This window comes from Neovison vison, chromosome 7 (assembly GCF_020171115.1).
Source record: "Neovison vison isolate M4711 chromosome 7, ASM_NN_V1, whole genome shotgun sequence".
In the NCBI taxonomy this organism is placed as follows: Eukaryota; Metazoa; Chordata; class Mammalia; order Carnivora; family Mustelidae; genus Neogale; species Neogale vison.
This window is the reverse complement of record NC_058097.1, coordinates 110,369,110-110,388,682: the sequence shown is the minus strand read 5'-3', so window position 1 is coordinate 110,388,682 and position 19,573 is coordinate 110,369,110. Positions and strand designations below refer to the sequence as shown.

The 19,573-nt window shown below is 52.8% G+C and overlaps 1 protein-coding gene across 1 annotated transcript in view; it reads right to left on the bottom strand.

The window, feature by feature from the left end:
• GRIK4 (glutamate ionotropic receptor kainate type subunit 4) overlaps positions 1-19,573 on the bottom strand; it is a 421,019-nt gene that overhangs the window by 97,262 nt on the left and 304,184 nt on the right. The window contains exons 9-11 of the mRNA XM_044258062.1: positions 14,993-15,154; positions 4,884-5,036; positions 4,088-4,192 (exon numbers count right to left, since the gene is read on the bottom strand). Coding sequence (XP_044113997.1) covers positions 4,088-4,192; positions 4,884-5,036; positions 14,993-15,154 — 420 coding nt within the window. The remainder of the gene's footprint in view (positions 1-4,087; positions 4,193-4,883; positions 5,037-14,992; positions 15,155-19,573) is intronic.

Sequence of the window (19,573 nt, the reverse complement as noted above, 5' to 3'; positions counted from 1 at the left end):
GGGTAGGGTGGGGGGAGGGGTGAACTAGGTGATGGGGACGGAGGAGGGCACGGGTCATGATGAGCCCCAGATGACACAGGGACGTGCTGAGTCACTATTTGTACACCTGAAACTAATATCACACTGCATGTTAACTAATTGGTATTAAAATAAAAACTTAGAAAAATGTGCATCCCTTAGGGTAGTGGAAGACCAGAAACGTCTTCCACTTTGATGGACTCCTTGGCTCAAAAAGATGGGAGTGGGGGGAGGTCAAGAGGAAATTCTATGCACAGAGGGCACTATTTGTCAAAACACAGCCTGTGGCCTCCCTATACTGTAATTGGCTCTTTGGGTGCCAGACAAGAATATGCAGACCTACGCAAGGCACCCCCTTTTACTGACTCAGAATTTACAGCTGTGGGGCCTGGGAATGTACAATTACAGCAAGCACCTGGGTCATTCCTCTGCACGTCTGGGTTGGAGACAACCTACCTACACCAACCATGTATGCAGCTAAAGAAGGACCAGTAACCACTGTTCAGGATGCTGCAGACCAGAATCCCCTGATGGGCTGAGCTTGGCTGAGGTGAGCTGAGCTGGGCTGAGCTGGGCTGAGCTGGGCTGGGCTGGGCTGTACTGCGCTGCCCTGGGCTGGGCTGGGCTGGGCTGGGGCCTGGAGGCTGGCGATGCCGTTTCTTCCCAGCCTGAGTAGTGCCTACTGGACAAGCAGAGTTAAGGGAAAGAGGTACTTTGAGCCTAATCAGCTGTCATTCAAGCAGAAGATGGGGTCAGAGCCTCCAACCAACTCTGCCACTGCGGGTGTTGCCTGGTAGGAGGGGGCTGGAAGGGGGCCCCTTTCGGGCAGCGCTCTGAACGCAGGCGTGAGGTTCAATGGGGGAATGTTCAGAGCCTGGGACTGAACCTTCTATGGAGTGCGTCTGGGGCTGGGCATGAGTGTTATGTTCTCCTAACTACGTCTTCCCTGTGATTATCCCCACGCACTTCATTTCCTTACCCTTTCTAATTTTTCCTATAGTGCTGATGAGTACTGACACTGTATTATGTATGGATGTGTTTGCCATTGTTTGCCCCATACTACAATATAGGCCCCAGGAAAGCAGACACTTTGCCCATTCTTTAAAGCCTGTGCTTAGACAAAAGTCAGGACCATAATAGGCACAACAGGTATTTACTGAACACAGGAATGAACGTTCTTCATTTCGCAGCCCATGAGCATACTGGGGCTCACAGAAGTCTGCCTGGCAATTTCCCTATAGGCTGGAGGCTTCCTTTGTTCAGGGAATTAGAAGCCCGAGGGCATGATCTGAGTTTCCTAACCCCAAACTGCACTTATTATTTTCCCGTGTCCCCTGACTGTGAGCTCTCTCAGGGCCAGGGACTGTGCCTTCTGTAGCTTGGTTTCTTCTGAGCCCAGCACAGTACCTGACAGAAGGAAGCGGTGTCATTTCTAGATCAAAGAGTGGAAATGTTACAGCTACTAGGGAAAATCGCATAGAAAAAGGGAGGCATGCTGACCCTTTAGGGTCAAATCCACACTCGTAGGGACTTGCTTCTTCTGCGTAAATGTTCAGCCGGGGAAGCCAGAACTTGCACTCATACTGAGCACATGCTCATCGGTTGGTTAGAGAAATGATATGACCATTCGATGATACTCTAGCCCAGTGTTTCTGGCTATCTACCTAACCCTGGACTCTCTCCTTTTATCTTGTTGTTTTCCAAGAAAGGTAATGTGGCATCGTGGCCTAGCATAATCACTGTCCTCCCGGAAGGAAGGGCTGAACCGGAGCCCCTCAGACATGGGGACAGAGTGGCAGGATATAGGTGTGGCCAGGACTCATCAGTGTAGTCTAGGGTTTTGTTGGAATCCCCCTGCAAACTCAGTGACCACATCAGTTCCTGGACCCTACCCGAGGTCTATCCAATGGGACCCTTGTACAGTGGAGTCTAAAAACCTGTGTTTTGAACAAATTACCAAGGCGATGTTGAGGCATGATTTGTCTGTCATAACGGTTAAGAAAGCGAGCTTCAGAGTCAGAGATGTCAGCTACCATGCTAACTGTTCAAGGCCAGGTCCAGCCACCTCCACAAGCATCCTTTCCTCACTTATAAAATAGGCATTAAAAAAAAGTACCTATCACCGACTACCAACTAAGAAGAACAAACCCTAACTAAGATGGAACAAATAACCTGCATAGTCCTATAACCATTTCAGAAATTGAATTTGTAATTTAAAGGTTCCTGAAAAACAAATCTCCAGGCCCAGATGGCTTCCCTGGAGTGTGTCACCAAACATTTAGAGAAGAATTAACAGCAGTTGTATACAACTTATTCCAGAACACAGAAGAGAAAGGGAACACTTCTTAATTCATTTTGTGAAGCCAGAACCCTGATACCTAAAGCAGACAAAAGGAATAAAAAAATTCAGTAAAAAACCCTTCAAGCCCAAGGCGTAACCACTCAGAACATAGATGTTAAATCCTCCACAAAATATTAGCAAACCAAATCCAACAATGCCTACAGATTATACACTCTGTCCAAGTGGGATTTATTCCAGGGGTGTGACGCTGGTTAAACATTTGAAAACCAATTAATATAATCCACCCTATGATCATGCTAAAGAAGAAAAGTAATATGCTTCTACCTGTTGACCCAGCCAGAGCACTTGACAGAATTTAACCCCCATGTTCATGGCAAAAACTCTCAGGAAGTTAGAAAGAGAAGGGAAAGCCCTCAACTTGATAAAGAACATCTACAGAGTGCCAGGGCCAGCAGCACATTTAATGGTCGAAGGCCAGAGTGTTCCCCTTAAGAGCAGAAACAACTTATCAATATTGAACACTGACATTCTAGCCACTGAGCGGGACAAGAAAAGGAAATAGATGGTATCCAGATTAACTGTCTCTATGCGCAGATGACAAACAAATAAAATGAAAATAAATGGAAAGCGCCTAGTCTGTAAGGTTAAATGAGAAAACACATAGGACACAACCAATATGGTTTATGGCCATAAACCATAAGAGCTTAGGTAAGAGCTTAGGAAGTGCCAAGCTGCTCTGTGATGGTGATGATGATGATGGAGGAGGAGGAGAGGAAGGGGAAGAGGCGGAGGAGGGCAAAGAATCTGGATAACCTTGAGGAAAGGTGACTGTAGCCCCTTCCGGGCCACATTCCCACGCTCAGCTACTCTGACAGCCGGAAGCCCTCCTGTGCGTCTGGTTCCTGCTATAATTAGCTCATCAGTTCCGATTTCTCTGGCTTTTCTAAGGCTGGAGGAGGGTTAGCTTAAGAATAGGGGGTTGATTATCCAGATGACGGGGCCGTTGGGAGACCTTCAGGGAGGCTCCTGGAGGGGCTGTGCGGACCCCTGTCTCCGCTGATGCGAGAGGACCGGACAGAGGGAGAATGAGCTCATGGAAAAAGGAGGGGGCAGTAGGGTTGAAAAGGAGCTTCAGAGGACCGAGCTATCCGGAGCGGATGGGAGAAGATAGGTAGCAGACAGGAGGGGAGGGCTGTGAGCAGCATGGGTGGGCGTGGGTCGGTCAGGGAAGAGCCAGCAGGAGGGAGCTGCCCGTCCACTCCAACACCAAAGGGACCCAGTTGGTTCCTTCCCTGCATGCTCTCGGGAGTCTGACGCTGGTTCCAGCGTTAGGGGGAAACGCGGAGTAGAATAATTCAAAGTGGTGGGCATGGCCTGGGAATTTCTTCCTTATGTGATACACTCTTGCCCTCCTACCCCTACAGAGCATGATGGCCTCCCTCTTGGTATTCTGCTGGGGCTGCAGAACATCTCCCTGGATATTCCTACTATCAGTCAACTGCTCTGTACTACTCAGTGTGATGGGTACTTACAAAGCACTTGGTAAACGCAAAGCCCAAACTGAGCACACTAGCTGATTTGGTGGCCGGAAGTGGGGGAGGCTGGTGCATGCCGGGAGCCATGCATAGGAGGCAACCTGTAGCTCCCGGCAATAACCGAGAGAAGGGGCCATCCTGGGTGCCAAGGAGATATGGGATGGGAGGGTTGAGGACGCAGAAGGGAACAATGAGGAAGGATGGGCCATCACGGCTGTGGAGTTAGACTTACCTGCCGAAAACCGTTCCTGGTGAACTGTAAGATTTTCAAGGCATAGTTGGACCTCTGGCCTTTGCTGTTGAATTCAATGTGGCCGGTGAGACCTTCCAATTCTACCTGTCCAAGAGAGAGTGAGTTACAGCACCAAATAGGGCCCGTGTCCTACTTGGTTCTAAGCATTCCACACACGGGCTATTTAAGGATGCCTGAAAGAAAGCAGACCATCAAGGTCCGTTCTCCTGCCTGTCTCTCAACCACAGGATCTTATGACTACAAATGCGATGTTTCTGGAATGAATTCAGACTTGGCTGGGGCTGGAGTCGGAGAAGGATGCCCCACACCCAAGGACCACACATAAACCAACACAGTGCCAAGATGGCGGCCTGAACTCCAGTTCTCCTGTGTTCCTCCCCCAGGGTGCTATTTGTTAACAGAATCTATACTTTTTGGGCAGCTGCTCACCCACCTTTGGGTCTGCAGGGAGTCAGGAAACCCCTGACTCTAAATGCAAAACCCACTCTGCACCAGGCTTCTCTGACAGGAGAGGTCTTCTTGGTGGGCTAGAGATCCATGTCCATCCCCCCAGGGGAGCCACAGCTGGAGATGTGGCCAGGAAAGCCAGCTCCAGACTATGCCTCCTCGGTGGGGCGTCAGGGATCAGGGAACAACGGTGGCCCACGGTGCAGGGAATGGTGTCACTGCGGATGGCTGTTTTATCCAGGGCTGGGATATTCCGAGGAGGCCTGGAGGTGCAGGGCGGCGAGCAGAGCGTCCCAACCCCCACTGCGGGGCCCCAGTGGCCCCTCACCATACGCAGGTAGTTCATGAGGCTGGTGCCGTGCTGCCAGATCTGGGCCGAGCCGCAGGACAGAGGCTTCACGCCGATCTCCTGGCTGCGGTTGAGCTCCTGCACGGCGGTGACCACGGCGTAGACAGCGTCAAACAACAGGGCCGAGGACAGCTGGGAGGGGGCGGACGGCGGGCAGGAGGGCAGCGGCGGGGGGGCCCAGGGAGAAGGAGGGATGGGTGTGAAGGGGGTAGGGAAGGGAAAGGAGGAAGAAAAGAAGGGAGGGGGACAAGAGAAAAGAGAAACGAAGAAGAAATAAGGGCACTTGCTTGTTGCTCAGGGCCACTGCCTGGCTCTGGGACAGCTCCACTTCCCCAAAGCGTTCAGGTGTTTGCCCGAGGCAGGCAGGGGTGGCGAAGGCTTCTCTGGGATTGGACCACCCAGCTGTCCCTTGGAGTCCCAACCACTTTCAAGGATGACTTTTTCTTTCTTTGCCCCAAGGAGGTAGCAAATCCCGCTGCTGTCCGAAATCCCCAAGAAGGGGATGGGGCTACCGATCTCGGGGAAGAGGGAAGAAACCTGGACACTACGTTCAGATCTGCCCATTGCACGATGCTTGGCCAAAGGTCACCTCCTCCTAGAAGACCCCAGGAAATGGCGTCTCCCTGGATATTCCTACTATCAGTCAACTGCTCTGTACTACTCAGTGTGATGGGTACTTACAAAGCACTTGGTAAACGCAAAGCCCAAACTGAGCAAGACTCTATTCCTACAAGAGGCTGCCATGGATAGGAGAGGGTGTACGGGGGGACAGGACCCAAACAAGGGTAACGTGAAACTGAGTGAGCGGACACACAAAGGTCAGGGAGAGGCAGGGCGGGGCAGGGCCCAAAGAGGAAGACCATGTTGCGTGATCAAGAAAACGTTTCTTGGAGGATACAGCGTGGGAACTGAGCACTGAAGGATTTTGGTAGAGACATCATTGGATCTGGGAGGGGGAGCTGCTGGGGAAGGGGAAAAGGGCCTCCAGAGGTGGCACTGGACATGCAAAGGGGCGCAAAGTGTGGGACACACTTGGGGGGTGCGTGGGAGGGGAAGAAGCAAAAAAACCAGCAATGCAGGCAGGGATGATTCTGCAGAGGGAATCAGAGCCCGGGGTAGAAGCCCAGGCAGCTTGTTCAAATTTTCTTCTCCCTAGTCTAACTGCAAGCTCTTCAGGCAGGAACAGGTAGGGTCATCATCTCTATACCCCACCTAGCATCTAGCACCGGGACCCAGCATGTGGTAGGCCCCCCAAGACACATTTCTAGAACTGAATTAAGTTTTGGGTGAAATCTGCCCACAGAGGCTCAGCCAAAGCCCTGCCCCATGTATTAACCCAATGTTTGCTGCTTTGGGTAGGGGCGGAAAACCAGAAGCTGCCTGCCCTGGACAACGACACTCGGCTGTTCACATACAGTCCCCAGCAAGAAAACCTACTGAGTGTAAATGACAATAGGGACAAAATGCACAGGAGCCCTGAGTGGGAGGCCCTGTAGGGGCAGTCATATCAGGATCTATCACTTCTTATAACCTCCTCCTCCCTGGCCAGGCCCTGGGAGTCTGACCCCTCCAAGGCTGGAGGCAGGGAGACCATGTGGTGACCTCTGGGATTTTTTTCGAGCTCTCAAGACAGAGTGTAAGCATCTTGAGGCGGGGACGGGGACACCCAGAGTCTAGATCCCAGCCCTCGCGCATGTGCTGAGCAATCCCGAGCACGCTGGAAGCCTGGAGAGAACAACGGCTCCCCATAAAGGAGAGGCAACCCCCTGGCTTGTGGGTCTGTAACGTGTTCTGCCAACTGTGTACCCCCTGGGTGCGGGCAGTGTCAGCCCGGGAAGCAGGTGCTGGCTGAACGAAGGCTACAGGGAGTCGCAAGAACAGGAAGCTCAAGGCAGGAAACAGGCTGGGAAAAGGGACTTATTCCCTCTGCAGTTGAGCTGCCTGTTGGGCAAGGAGTGCTGTGACAGCGACTTGGGGGGGGGGGGTGTTGACTTCAGATCATCTTTCTAAAAGTCAGTTACAGGGAGAACAGCCCAGAGAGCTTCCCAGCCCTGATCCGCATTCACTTGCATTGCAAAACTGCCTTCTTCCTCCTTCTTCCCCTCTCCATCCCTCTCTGGTTCCTTCTTTTCTTCCTTCCACCTGCTTCTTTTCCTTCTTTCCACATTTATTCAGCTCCTATGATGTGGCAGCACCGAGACCTCAACATCTCCCATTCTCCTTCAAGACAACCCCACGGGCAGGAGCCCCCACATCCCCTGTGCCTGGGCCGGGCCTCTCAGCTCCCTCACCCCTCCTTTTCTGTCCCCTGGCCCTGAAGTGCCCTGTGGCCTAAAGACCAAGCAGGTAGGGGCACGAAACAGAGCGATCAGGACCAGTAGAAAGCTCTGCAGTCAGGCTGAGCCATGCTGACCGGCCACCTCCCTCGAGTCCCTCCTGCCCTCACCTCCTGCTCTCTCCTCCCCACCGCCTTCCCCTCTCAGCTCAGCTTCTTCTTCTTCGATCCCAGGCTCACCTGCAAGGCGCTCGATGCTTCTCGGAGAGCCTACAACTGTCCTTGTCATTTGCACATAATTCATTTTCCCCCGAGCACATGTGACTCCTTTATTAATGGACCTCTCACATTTCCTTGCCAAAAGGACATATGGAAATGATCAATGCTACAGACTCTCCCTTTCCAGCTTAGACAAACATTGACCCGAGGAGGGGGGGGCGTTGGTTACCGCCACTGACATTGGCCCCCATGATCCTTCTGTTTGGCTATTTAAAGGATACAGTAAACTAATTTCTGTCCCACCTTCTCCTTTGTCTTACCACTAATCTGTCCATTCAGAGAGTCTCAAAATCTCGACCTATTAGACAGGAAAGGCTCCTAGACATCAAAGAGGCCTACTCTCTTATTTTATCAGTGATGAAACCAAGGCTCGAAGAATTCACCTACTGCCCAAAGTCACCAAGCAGGACAGAGGAAGGGCCAGGACTGGAGTCCCAGGACCCTTTCTCCAGTCTGGTTTCCTTCTGTGTCTACGACATTGTCCTTCCATCCCCTCAAGAAACCGGTGGTGAGTCATTACCCTGTCAGATTTATTCACATGCCCAGCCTCCCGGGACAACATGGGCAGTCTTCTCGATGTGGTGACCTTCTCAACAGCAGACAGAAGTGTGAGACTCGTGGGCCAGAGCTGCGGGTAAGGAAAGGTAGTGGGCAGGCCTCTCTCTCGTCCGGGGTTTGGCCATCACCCAATTTGCCCCTTGGTCCGACTGGTTGTCTGTCCTCACACTAGCCTCTCAGTAAAGAGCCACTTAGAAACGTCGTGAGAACAGGACAGGGCAGGACAGAGGGGGCAGTGGGAGGGGACCATCGATTGCCTACCCGGCACCCATTCTCCCCTTCTTCCTCCCCAGCAGAGCTCCCACTGTGCGCGGGTCTCCTCCACTCCCCACGTGCTGCAGGGATGGCCAATCCACCCCCAGCTCTCAGGGGATCCTGAGTGGTCCAGGAATCCTTCCATCATGGCCATCATTGATTTGGGAACGGGCCAGCGGCCCAATTCTGATCCCCAGAGACAGGAAATGAGACCAGCGGAGAGGGATCACTTCCCAGAACTCTCCAAGAGAGGGAGTCCTTCCTTCTCCTCTCGGTACTACCGTGTCAGGACATGGCGCCTGGGCCTGCAGCAGCCAGCCTGGCTCTGGCCTGAGCACAGGCTTGACAGAGGGGACGGAGGAACAGAAGAAAACTGGGTTTCCAAAAACATCCGTCCAGAGTCTGCCTTCCCTCCCAACTTGCTGTGACACGAGATCACATGTTTCCTTTTGGTGCATAAAGCAATTTAATACAAGACTTCCCTTGTTGGAAGCTGAATGCAGCTTCGCCAGTACCAAGGCCCCAGGGACCACTGTCCTCCCAGGGCACGGTTGCCCTCAGAGAGGCCTGGGCCCCCTCATCCCCCTCTAGAGGCCCTTCTTCTCAGGAGGCTGTGTGCTGGTCCCCGGCAGACCCCAGTCCCTGCAGACTGGCAGACGCCGCTCTCCAAGCCTTTCCTCACACCCTCCCACCAGCCCCCAGGCTCCTTCCTGCCTCCTGCTTGCTGTTCCCACTTGTCTGGGGTGCGGTTTTCTTGGCTGATGTTCTCTTATTAGCAAATGATCCGGCTGCTGGGAGTGGGGCTGGGAGTGGGGCACGTGCCTGTCCACAGTGTTCTTTGGGCATCCTGTGCTCTGGGACCTTCGTGGTATCTGCCAGCGCTTCTAGGAACGGAAGCCCAGAGAGGGATGATGGGGGCAGGGGTGAGTGGAAGGGGGTCAGCCTCAAGTTTCCTGTCTCCTCTCCATCTGCATACTGACTTCGGAGAGGTGACATGGTGGTAGTCCCCAGTGAGCCCCGGGCTTCACGGGTCCTCTCTGCGGCTCAGCCTGGGCCCATCGGAGCAGAAACCTTCTAAGCCCCGAACACTATCCCTCCCAGCTGGGTCTCCTCAGAGTCCTCCATACACAGCCCCTGTCTTGCAGACTCCTGGTGAGGCTCAGAGGCCTTCCGCCCAGATCCTCCAGCTGCCTCTCTGAGCCCCGCCGCCCAGCCCGCCCAGCCCGCCCCAGATGCCCATCTCCTCCGCTCAGCCAGGTCCACCTCTGACCGGAGGGCCTGGGATCTCTGTCTCATCAACAGTTGGGCTCACTGCAGATCGCCATCCCAAAGCAGCCTGCTGCTCTCCTTGCTTTCGCTCTCTGCTATTCTTTACTAGTTTAGCTCCGGCAAGCACTCGGGATTGCACCTGGGAGAAGGTGGCTCTGGTACCAACACAGCGCTCCGTCCCTGTCTCCAGTCTGGGTGGAGACTCCCCTCGTTCCTGCTCCTTCCCGTCTCCCATCCCATGACCCTTCCCTTCCCCACCCGCCTCTGTCTTTCCATGGCTTCCGTGCCCCATCTGTGCACACGCCTCTCTCGTCTTGTCTCTGCTTCCCCTGCCCCTGATCTTCTAAATATTAAATCCCCCGAACGGCTCAATCCTTATTTAAAACCCTCTCCTCTTTTCTTGGCACCAAAATGTCACTTGGCAAGGGACTCTTGATTTCCCTTGTTTTTATATTATCATTTGGTTCTTCATTGTTATTTCCTTTTGAGCTGTTTGTAAATTGTTTAGGGGAACGAAAGACTGTATAAATTAAGATGAAATCAATCTGACGCAGGGAACAGTGGCTGAGTTTCCGCCCCCTCCTCTGAAGGAAAAATAAGAATATCTTCCAAACACACCCCTGTAAACCTCATCTCCCCCTCCCCGGGCAGCTCGCTCACCCAGACCACTGGGATCCCATTCTCTCGGATGCCCATTCGTCTCTGAACCTCTGTAGCTTAAACTCTGTCCCCCCAAATCAGACCAGGACAGGAGCCATTAAAATCTCATCGAATAGTCCGTACAATCTGGGTTTCATTCAATGAAATAAACACTTAATTACAAACATCTGTTTTAGCCTAAATTCTAATTACTTAACCTAGCCATCTGTAATTTTAACGATTTTCTACGAATTTTGTTCTTTGCAGTGTGATTAATGGGAACGGCACGTGAAATAGTGGGTATGTGTCTCCATCCCCAGCTCCCCCGCCCACAGCTCGCACAGCGTCAGGCGGGAGGCAAGAGAAAACGTGCTGTCAGCCACCTGGAGATGCATCCCGGGCCGGAGTGTGTGTGTGTCCCCCTGTGTGCTGAGCCCAGCTCGCTCGCTCTCTTTCTCGATAACTAACCCCTCAGCTCAGATGCTCCCTCTCTGTGTCCTCAGAGCAGCTGCCCTGCACACAGGGCGGGGCACACACAATTCAGGAGGAAGAGAAACGGGACAAGAGAGATGCCCAGGGTGCAGAAGGCAGGTGGAGGGCAGGAGAGGAAGGGGAAGGGGTAGAGAAGGGAAGGAGGTGACTGGGGGAGGGGAAAAGGAGAAGGGAAGAGTCCAGAGAGAAGGCACGAGAAGGAAGAGAGACGGGACCTGAGACAGTGCAGTGGGGAACTGCGGGAGAGAAGAGGACCCTGGAGGCAGGAGAGAGCGGTCCCCGTGGAGGAGCTGGCTGGCTGCAGCCTTTTTAGAAAGCTGGATGGGAGGAGAGACGGACCTGGGCTTTCCTGGAACTGATTATTTCTCGCCTTCCAGCTCCCCAGCAAATGAAAGGGCTGGGCTGTTTGTGCTGGGAATTTCAACCCCCAAAGAGACAGGAAGAGGCACTGCTTTTCAAAAGGCAGTTGCTAAGTGAGAAGCCTTGAGAAAGATTTGTTGCTGTTTGAAGCTGGGAGCTTTCTTTCCATATTCTTCCAGGTGAGGAGTTTCTGTAACAGCTTCCCTTCCTCCTCAGAGGCCACGGAGATGGTGGCTGCAAGGCTCTTGGCACAGAGAGGCGGTCTTGGGCTCTAATCTCCTTCTTCTGTGCCTCAGTTTCTCCATTTACCAAACAAAGGGTGTGTGACCACTCTCATCTGCTATAGGATGTCACGAATAGGAAAAGAAGAGGTCGAGGTGGGATAATTTCGTGGGAAGCGCTCCAGGGTTCCTCAGCTCTGTGCACGGTTGAAACACATGGAATGAGCACCCTGGTCTCCTGAGCTAGAAAGAACACACGTCCCTATTTCGTCGGCAAGAAAATAGCAGGGCTCGGGCAAGAGAAAGCTGACTGAGGTAGCACCACAATCCGGGACACAGGACGGACTGTCCTCTCCTGGGGACGGGGGCTGGGTCTCAGGCTCACACTTCATCTCCTCACATCGCCCCTCTGAAGTAGGCTTATACTCTTGTTCTCCACCCCCAATGTGGAGGGAGCCTCCAGAGAACCCCTCATTCCCTGAAGGTCCCCCACATTCTTGGGGAGCACAGGACGCTGAGGCTTTGGGAGGTCCGAGACTGAATGGGGCAGGACAAAAATGAGATCAGGAGGGTGACCTGATCTCATGTGTGTGAGACCCGACAGGCGGCCCCTGCTCCACTCTGGATGCCTTCACACCCTGCACGGTGTCCCACACGTGCAGCGAGCAGCAATGTGGTCTTTGCATCCCCCTCTTCCGGGAAGCCTTCCCTGACCATTCCAGGCAGAACTAAGGGGCTTCACTCGGGTTCCACAGGGCAAGATCCCACAAGGACCATTTTCCTAGAGGTGGAGGCAGATCTTACTTCACACATCACGAATCCCGAAAGGTAAAGGCTTTGGCTCTGCTTCACCGGGATGGATTACGGGCTGGGTCCCCATCCTTCATTCTACCCTGGACTCAGGTCTTTTCCTTCTGACTCCTTACTTTCCTTCTCCAAAAGCGCAGAGTCTGTTTCCTCATCCCCTGACTTTGAAAGTGTCTGTGTGCCTTTCTTTGGCCAGCAACATATGTGGCAGTCGCTGTGTGCCCATTCTGGGAAATTAGCACTAAAAAGCCTGGTGCGTTCCTACTTGCTTTGTCACAGCCCTGCCACTGCCATGAGAAGATGCGAGGCCGGATTCACAGAGGGAGGGGCTCAGATGTGCTGAACTCCAGCTGGATTAGGAATCTGTAGCGAATCCTCCCTCACGCCCCAGACAAACCGATCTGATGTACGGATCCATGAACTACAAGAGGGCTGCACGTCACATGCTCCTGCGATTTGGGGGTTGATTGTTACTCAGCATTTATACGGCAAAAACTACCAGAAACATCTCCTAATACCTCTCCCTGAGGTGGCCCTATAACGTGTTCAATAAGCTCATTTGGTGAATAACTGATTTGAAGATAGACTTATGTTCCGTTTTATGTTCAGAAAAATCTCCTAAAATGGTCGAGCAGAATCAGCCCCAAACGACAGGTAAAGAATTGGAGGCTCAGAGGCGCCTGGGTGGCTCAGTGGGTTAAAGCCTCTGCCTTCAGCTCAGGTCATGATCCCAGGGTCCTGGGATTGAGCCCCGCATTGGGCTCTCTGCTCAGCAGGGAGCCTGCTTCCCTCTCTCTGCCTGCCTCTCTGCTACTTGTGATGCCTCTCTACCTGGCAAATAAATAAATAAAATCTTAAAAAAAAAAAATCAGAGGCTCAGAAGAGTTACAGAACTACCAAAGATCACAGAGCAAGAACACGGCAAGGCCCGTGCTTGAATCCAGGTCCTCCGAGCCTCCGAGGCCAGTGCTCTCTCAGGCGCACGTGAGCACGGCCGGTCCCCAGCTGGCCTGCCTGTCAAGCCCTTGCAAGCCCTCTCACCGGGTCCTGGGTGGGCCTCTCCTCTGCCTGCCTGTGGTCGTTGTGAGCGCTAATGGAAGGGCTGAGCCCCTCTGAGAGCAACTAGAAATATGGCCCAGAGACTTTTTTATTTCACCAGGCCAGGTGCCAAATGTGGAGGAGTCTGGGCTGGAGAGAAGGCAGCAAACTTTGCTTCCTTTCCTGGTACTACCCCGTGAGCCTTCCCAGGCTACCAGAATGGCTCATCAGAATTTGGGAGTCATGGCTGCAAGACCGGCCAGGAGAGCAGGGGACAGGTCTGCATCCGGCTGGGAGGGACGAGCCTCGTCCTACCATGCTTGAGCATGTCCTGGGCCGTCCCAAACCCATCTACTGGTGGGGAGAAGCCCTTTCCTTCCGATGTCTCACCCCTGCCAAGTCCCTCCTGTGGATTCTCACCTCTTTCAGGTCTAAAATACTTTGTCAGAATGTGCTCCTTAAACCATTCCTGAAACTCAGTTCTCAAGTGTCCTTCTACCCGGCTCCCTGCTCTGACCCCTTAGTTACTCCTTCCTTCCAAGGACTGCCAGCAGCCTACGCAGTCCTCGAGGTACACGGCTTGCTGGAAGGGCCCTCCATCCACGCGCCTGCCTTCAGGAAGCCTATCTCTGGATCATGACCTTGGCCAACCACTAATTAGGTGTCCGTTTGTGCAAATACCCAGAAACACCCTTTCCCCTGGACATGTATCAAAGCCAGGCCTTGCTCCTATTTTAGGAGCCCTCCAGGGAAGGTCCCACGCCAGGAGGGTGTCCAGTTCCACTGCCACCTCCTGGGCCTACCTCTTTTCCAGTTCGTTCTGTCTCTAGCTCACTGTTCCGCCTTCCTCCTCCCTGATTCACTCATTCGTTCGACAAATACCCACTAACTACTCCCACTTTGCCAGGCCAGTGTGCAGTGGCACCATGAATGAAGCTCCTAGAAGGGGGAAAACAGCATAGCAATTAAAACTTTGACCTGAGTTCTGATGCTGGTTCCTCTGCTTACTAACTGTGTGACCCTGGGCTGTTTACTTAACCTTTCTGGGCCTCTGTTACATCATCGGCAAAGTAAAGATACTGATAGCAGACCTTGGAAAAGTTATGGGAGCATCACATGAGCTATTTTATGAGGCTTTGGGAGGCTTAAATGTAACACGGCTGGGACAGGACCTAGAAAGCCAGACAATCCTGGTCTCCTGAGATCTCACCTTTTAACAGATGGACACAAGCCCACATACTGGACCTGCCCCACAGAGTAAGGACATCAAACCCAGTGCACTCTGCCAGGAAAAACTCTGTTTCTATCGCACATAGAGCAGAGGAAGGAAGTCCAAAGAGGAAGAACATGGGTAAGGGCACAGGATAGCCTCTCTGCATGAGCTCCTGCTCAGGACAGTGGTCCAGCAGGATGGAGAGAGCCCTGCACCAGGAGTGAGGACATCTCAGAATCTACCATCACCCTGCGAAAGACTTGGCATTCACCTTTGAGCAAGACCTCCATGTCCCCACCCCGAGCCCCATTCCCAGGCTGGGCTTTGGTTTCCTATCCTGAAAAATGAGGACCTGATGAGCTACAAGTGCCTTCCAAGAGGAGGACTGTGGATCCTCAACTCAGACAGTTCTCAGCAACAGCACGATCAGGAGTCTGGCCACAGGACATGAGTGGACATCAGGATATCACTCAATGACAGATCCGTCCCTCTGCACAGGGCTCTCCCTACGGGCCTCCAAGAAGCTTACTGCTCATAGCTCACTCCTCCCCAAACCTCCCTTGTAACCACTTCCCAGCACTGGTACACACCTCTCTCTGAGCGGGGGCCTGGACCGGGCTGGACCCCAGGAGGGTACGTGCGGGAGGAGGCAAACGGGCACAGGACTCTGGCGGGTACTTACCGCAGGGCCCGTGAAGGGCACATGGTCACAGTTCTCCTGCCACGACTGGTTGAGGCTCTGGGCAAACTCTTGGAAGAAAGCATGTGACTGGTTGAAGATGGAAAATCCCAGAATGTTGACCCGGTCATCCACAAGGCTGTCCATTCTCTGCAGTGAGAACTCCTGCAAGACCCGTGAGTCAGAGAAGGGGGTTAGCAAGGGCAGAGGCATGGGGATGGAGTGCGTCCAGGGCTCTCCTTCTAGTCCCATGAATGTTTGCTGGCAGGCACTCTGCTAGGTACTCGGGATCCAGAGAGAACCACAGGTGGCTCTTCTGAGAGCTCACAGTGTTGGGAGAGGAGAGGAGGAAAGAGAAATAAGTAGCATGATCTCTAAGAAAGGGGTACGTGTAACGTGCACGGCATGGAGAGAGGAAAAGTCCAATGAGCGTGGGGGAAGCAGGACTGTGTGCACAGAAGGTGTGACCCTTTGAGCTGAGCCTTGAAAGAGGCAGAGGCATCCTCTGGGTGGCAAATGAAGATGGACAAAGGTGATTCCAGAAAGAAGTCCCCATGGCGGCCGTGATCGGAAGGCACGGAGGTGAGAAAGTGTGGCCCTGTCAACCAATTGCCTTCCGGGTACTCGGACCGGGCAGCACTGCTCCAAGTGTGGTCCCCAGAGCACCTGCCATTGGAACTCTCCGAGATAGCTTTAAAAAAAAAAATATTGGGGCACCTCAGTGGGTTAAGCCTTTGCCTTCGGCTCAGGTCATGATCTCAGGGTCCTGGAACTTGTTTCTCCCTCTCTTTCTACCTGTCTCTCTGCCTACTTTGATCTCTGTGTGTGTGTTAAATAAATAAATAAAATCTTTTTAAAAAAATGTGGCAATTACTGGGCCCCACTCAACACCCACTGAATCCGAATCAGCCGAGCTGAAGGACGGGAGTCTGCCTTCTCAGCAGGTCCCAAGGTCACATGCACAGCAATGCTTGGGAGTTGCCGGGTAAGCACGGGAGATACAAGGGGTGAGGGAACAGGGAGAGAGGAGGCTAGGGAGGTCAGCAGAGGTCAGAGCTCAGCGGCCTGGCCAGCAGGTGAGGAAACCCACACTTCATCCTCTATAGGGCTAGGATCGGAGGGGACTGTTGTCAGGGGAGTGACAAAGCCAGGTTTGCTTTCGAAGAATCTCAGCCTGGAGGTCTGCCCATAGGGTTGTGCCTTCGCTTATTATTACATTTTCCCATTCATTTAACAGATACTCGAGTACTTATCATGAGCCAGACCAAGGCACAAAAGATGTTCCAGGCACAAAAGATTCAAACAAGAGAGACTCATGTCCTGCTCTCAAGGAGGCTGTGGGTTCTTGGAGGAGACAGACAGTAAGCACACACAAAAAACAGAATTTCAGCCATTTACGGGAACAATAGTGGAGTAGGGGGAGCTGCTTTGAATGAGGGGGTCAGAGAGACCCCATCCAGGGTAGTGACATTTAAAAGCTCAAGGGCGTTCTCCCAGGAGCCACCGCCCTCTTCCAGGGCCCTGGCTGGCTGGAGCCAGCTGCTCTCCCAGCAAGCTAAAACCTGCAGGCACGAGTCCCATGGAGGCAGGTCAATGTCAAAGGGAGAAGAATCGCCCTCCTCCCGCAGGGCTGAGCTCAAGGTGTGCGGGCCCTCCAAGGCTGTGTGTGAGGAAATCCGGCAAAGAAGGTGTGCATTTACTTAGCTCACCAATCCTGCTCCTGGAAGAATGGCTTCCAGCACAGGTCAGGTCATGTTCACGCCCTGAAGTCACACCCAACACACGTTCATTCCGAGCACCTTGCACAGAGCTCTGTAGTTACAGAGCCCAGGACGAACCCAACAGCCACTCAGCCTATCGGGACAGATGGTAGGAGCCCCAGGCTTCCTTTCCGGCTGGGCCGAAGCACTGCTTACACCACATTGCAGACTCCTTTTCTTAAGACATAGCCCGGCCGGGGCCCCTGGCCTGTCCCTGCACACTCACCTATGGTAGCCGCTGCCAAGGCCTGAGGCCGTGGGCCCGAGTTCCCGGCCCAGAGTCCAGCCTGATGAACCACAGCTTACAAACTAGAATGACAAAGGCTCTTTTGGAGCCTCCAACCCCTGACAGCGTGGAGCCGGTTAAGGATTAAGTATATTTTGGATCCTGCCGCATTCCCATTAGGGGAACACAGACGTGCCAGAGAACGTATTGACTCATAAGCTGATATTATCTCTGGGCTCTCGAACAGGGCAGCTGCCCGTGCGCTGTGGGCTCCCAGCAGCACGAGGGGCAGATGGCTAATAAGAAGAGATGCATCTGGCAAGGGGACCGGGGGGGAGGTGGCGGGGACACAGAGCCAGGCTGCTGTCAGGGAACCAAGGGGCCTCATCAGCGGGAAGGTGCCCCCTCTCCCTTGGCTTTCCTCATCACTCCTCCCCTCCACCCTCTCTCCGACACCTCCTGACAGAAGGAGGCCCATCTCAAGGAAGCCCTGATGTCTCAGATGTCTACACACTCCCCATGGCAGTAGGTGCGTATAGTGAGTAAGGGCTTTGGCGTTCAGATCTAGGTTCCGCACCATACTGGATGCCCTTAGGGAAGGACCTCTCTGGGCCTCAGATCCTCATTTTGAAAATGGGAACCATCCTGAGAGCTACCCAATAGGATGTTTCAAGGAACATGGGAAATGCACGCAAAAGGCTTTACACTGTATTTTGCACATGGAAGTGTTCAACGTAGGACAGTGACCGATATACGACCCTGAGCTCTCGGGCACTTTCCGGCCCTCAACGTTAGTTCCACTTATTTAGGAAACATGAGTTAGGAAGGTTTTTCCTTCAATTCTGTACTCTGGGCAGAGGAAGACTGAATGAGTTAATTACAGGCACTTAGAGACGACCCTTTTAGAAGTCAGCCCGTCTGTCTTCTTGCTTTTAATTCCTACCTTCTTATCCCTCAATTATATCTTTTTTTCAAAGGCTCCCTTAAGATAAAAAGATCCAGAAGCTTCCTTCATAATTCATTCTATTTATAATGACTCATGGGAGAGCTTACAAAAGGACAAAAAAGGGGGTGGTGTGTTCTCTTATCATAATTTCCAGGGACACTCTAGACTCTACTCCCTGAGGGCCCTCTCAGGTAGGAAGTGCCTCTTTATGTCTAAACTTGGATTCTTCTGCTGCTGCTGAAGGCTGAACTCTAAATGAATAATGGGAAATCCCTGACCACTGCCAGTTTCTATACAATGAACACCTTCTAAGCCAGTGTTTGCCCAAATGTATTCCTGGGGACACTAGCTTTTCCAGGATGTTAAGAGAAATTTCACGGAAACAAGGTTCCCATTTAAGGTGAGAAGACACTGCATATTATTTATATCTGTCTTTTCAAGATTCATCACGCACACTCGCAGTATGAAAAACTTGAAGAAATCCTGCAGGAAAGCAGCTTGTTTAAATTTTGTTCAACCCAGAACCTTCCAAATGTATTACCATGGAACACTTCTTTCTCCCCAAACCCACGAGGGTCTCACAGTAGTGTTCTACAAAATGTACTTTGGGAAATGCTACTCTTTTCTGAGGGAGAGGTGCGGGAGAACTGTGTGCGTACAAGTGGGAAGAGTGAAAGGAAGAGAGGGAGAGAGCGCCCGGCGTGGGGCTGGGGTTCACGACGCTGAGATCATGACCTGAGCGGAAATCAAGCGTCAGTCACTTAACCGACTGAGCCACCCAGAAGCCCTGGGAAATGCTACTCCAAACACATTCAAGAAAATATGGATTATATACCCCCAAATCAAGTGGCGGGCACATTTTGCTGAGAGGGATATTTCATAAAATTAACAATTTCAGGATTGGAGGGGATTAAGAGCCATCTGGTTCCTGCTGCCCACCACCAGCTGTAGGAATGCACACCTGGCTCACTTGGTTCCCTGTGCCCCCTCCCCACCGACCACACAGTCCGGCTGGCTGTCATGGTACTTGAAATGGAGAAAGGGCTGGAAGTCCTGGGGTTAAACAGGTTCTTACTGGGGGGGGGGGGTAAGGGGGGGCCTTCATTCTCTTCTTATAATTGGTTCAGGAAGGGAAGTCCTGAGGGTCCCCGCTCCCAATGGGACTGGAGTCCATTGCTGTGACAGGAGGGGAACCAGGGTGAAGAACAGAGCCAGGGGCCGCCTGGTAAAGCTGAGCGGCAGAACAGACCAAGTGCGAATCTACAGTGACCCCAAATCTGCATGAATTGGTGACAACCCCTGCACTGCCATTACCTTCTTGTGGCCTTTCTCCCTCCAAAGGCCTGTATGTTTACTGAGAACAACAATGTCAGGCTTGTCATTGAACCCCACGCTGCCCCCAGCAGAGTGCCTGACGCCGCAAGCCGTCTGCTAAATGCTGGCTCGGGGCTGTTGATTGAAGACATTTCTCACTGACCGAGGACCCCGGGGCCCTCAGGGCGCCTAACTCTTACCTAGCTCCTAGTCTGCTGTCTTCGTCCCACAGAAGATGTACAAACATGAGTAAAATTTGCACCACGCCCTGATTATCCTCTGGAGGTTGCATTGTTGTATCTTGAAAAACAAACTCCGGACAGCTTGTTTTCTTATCT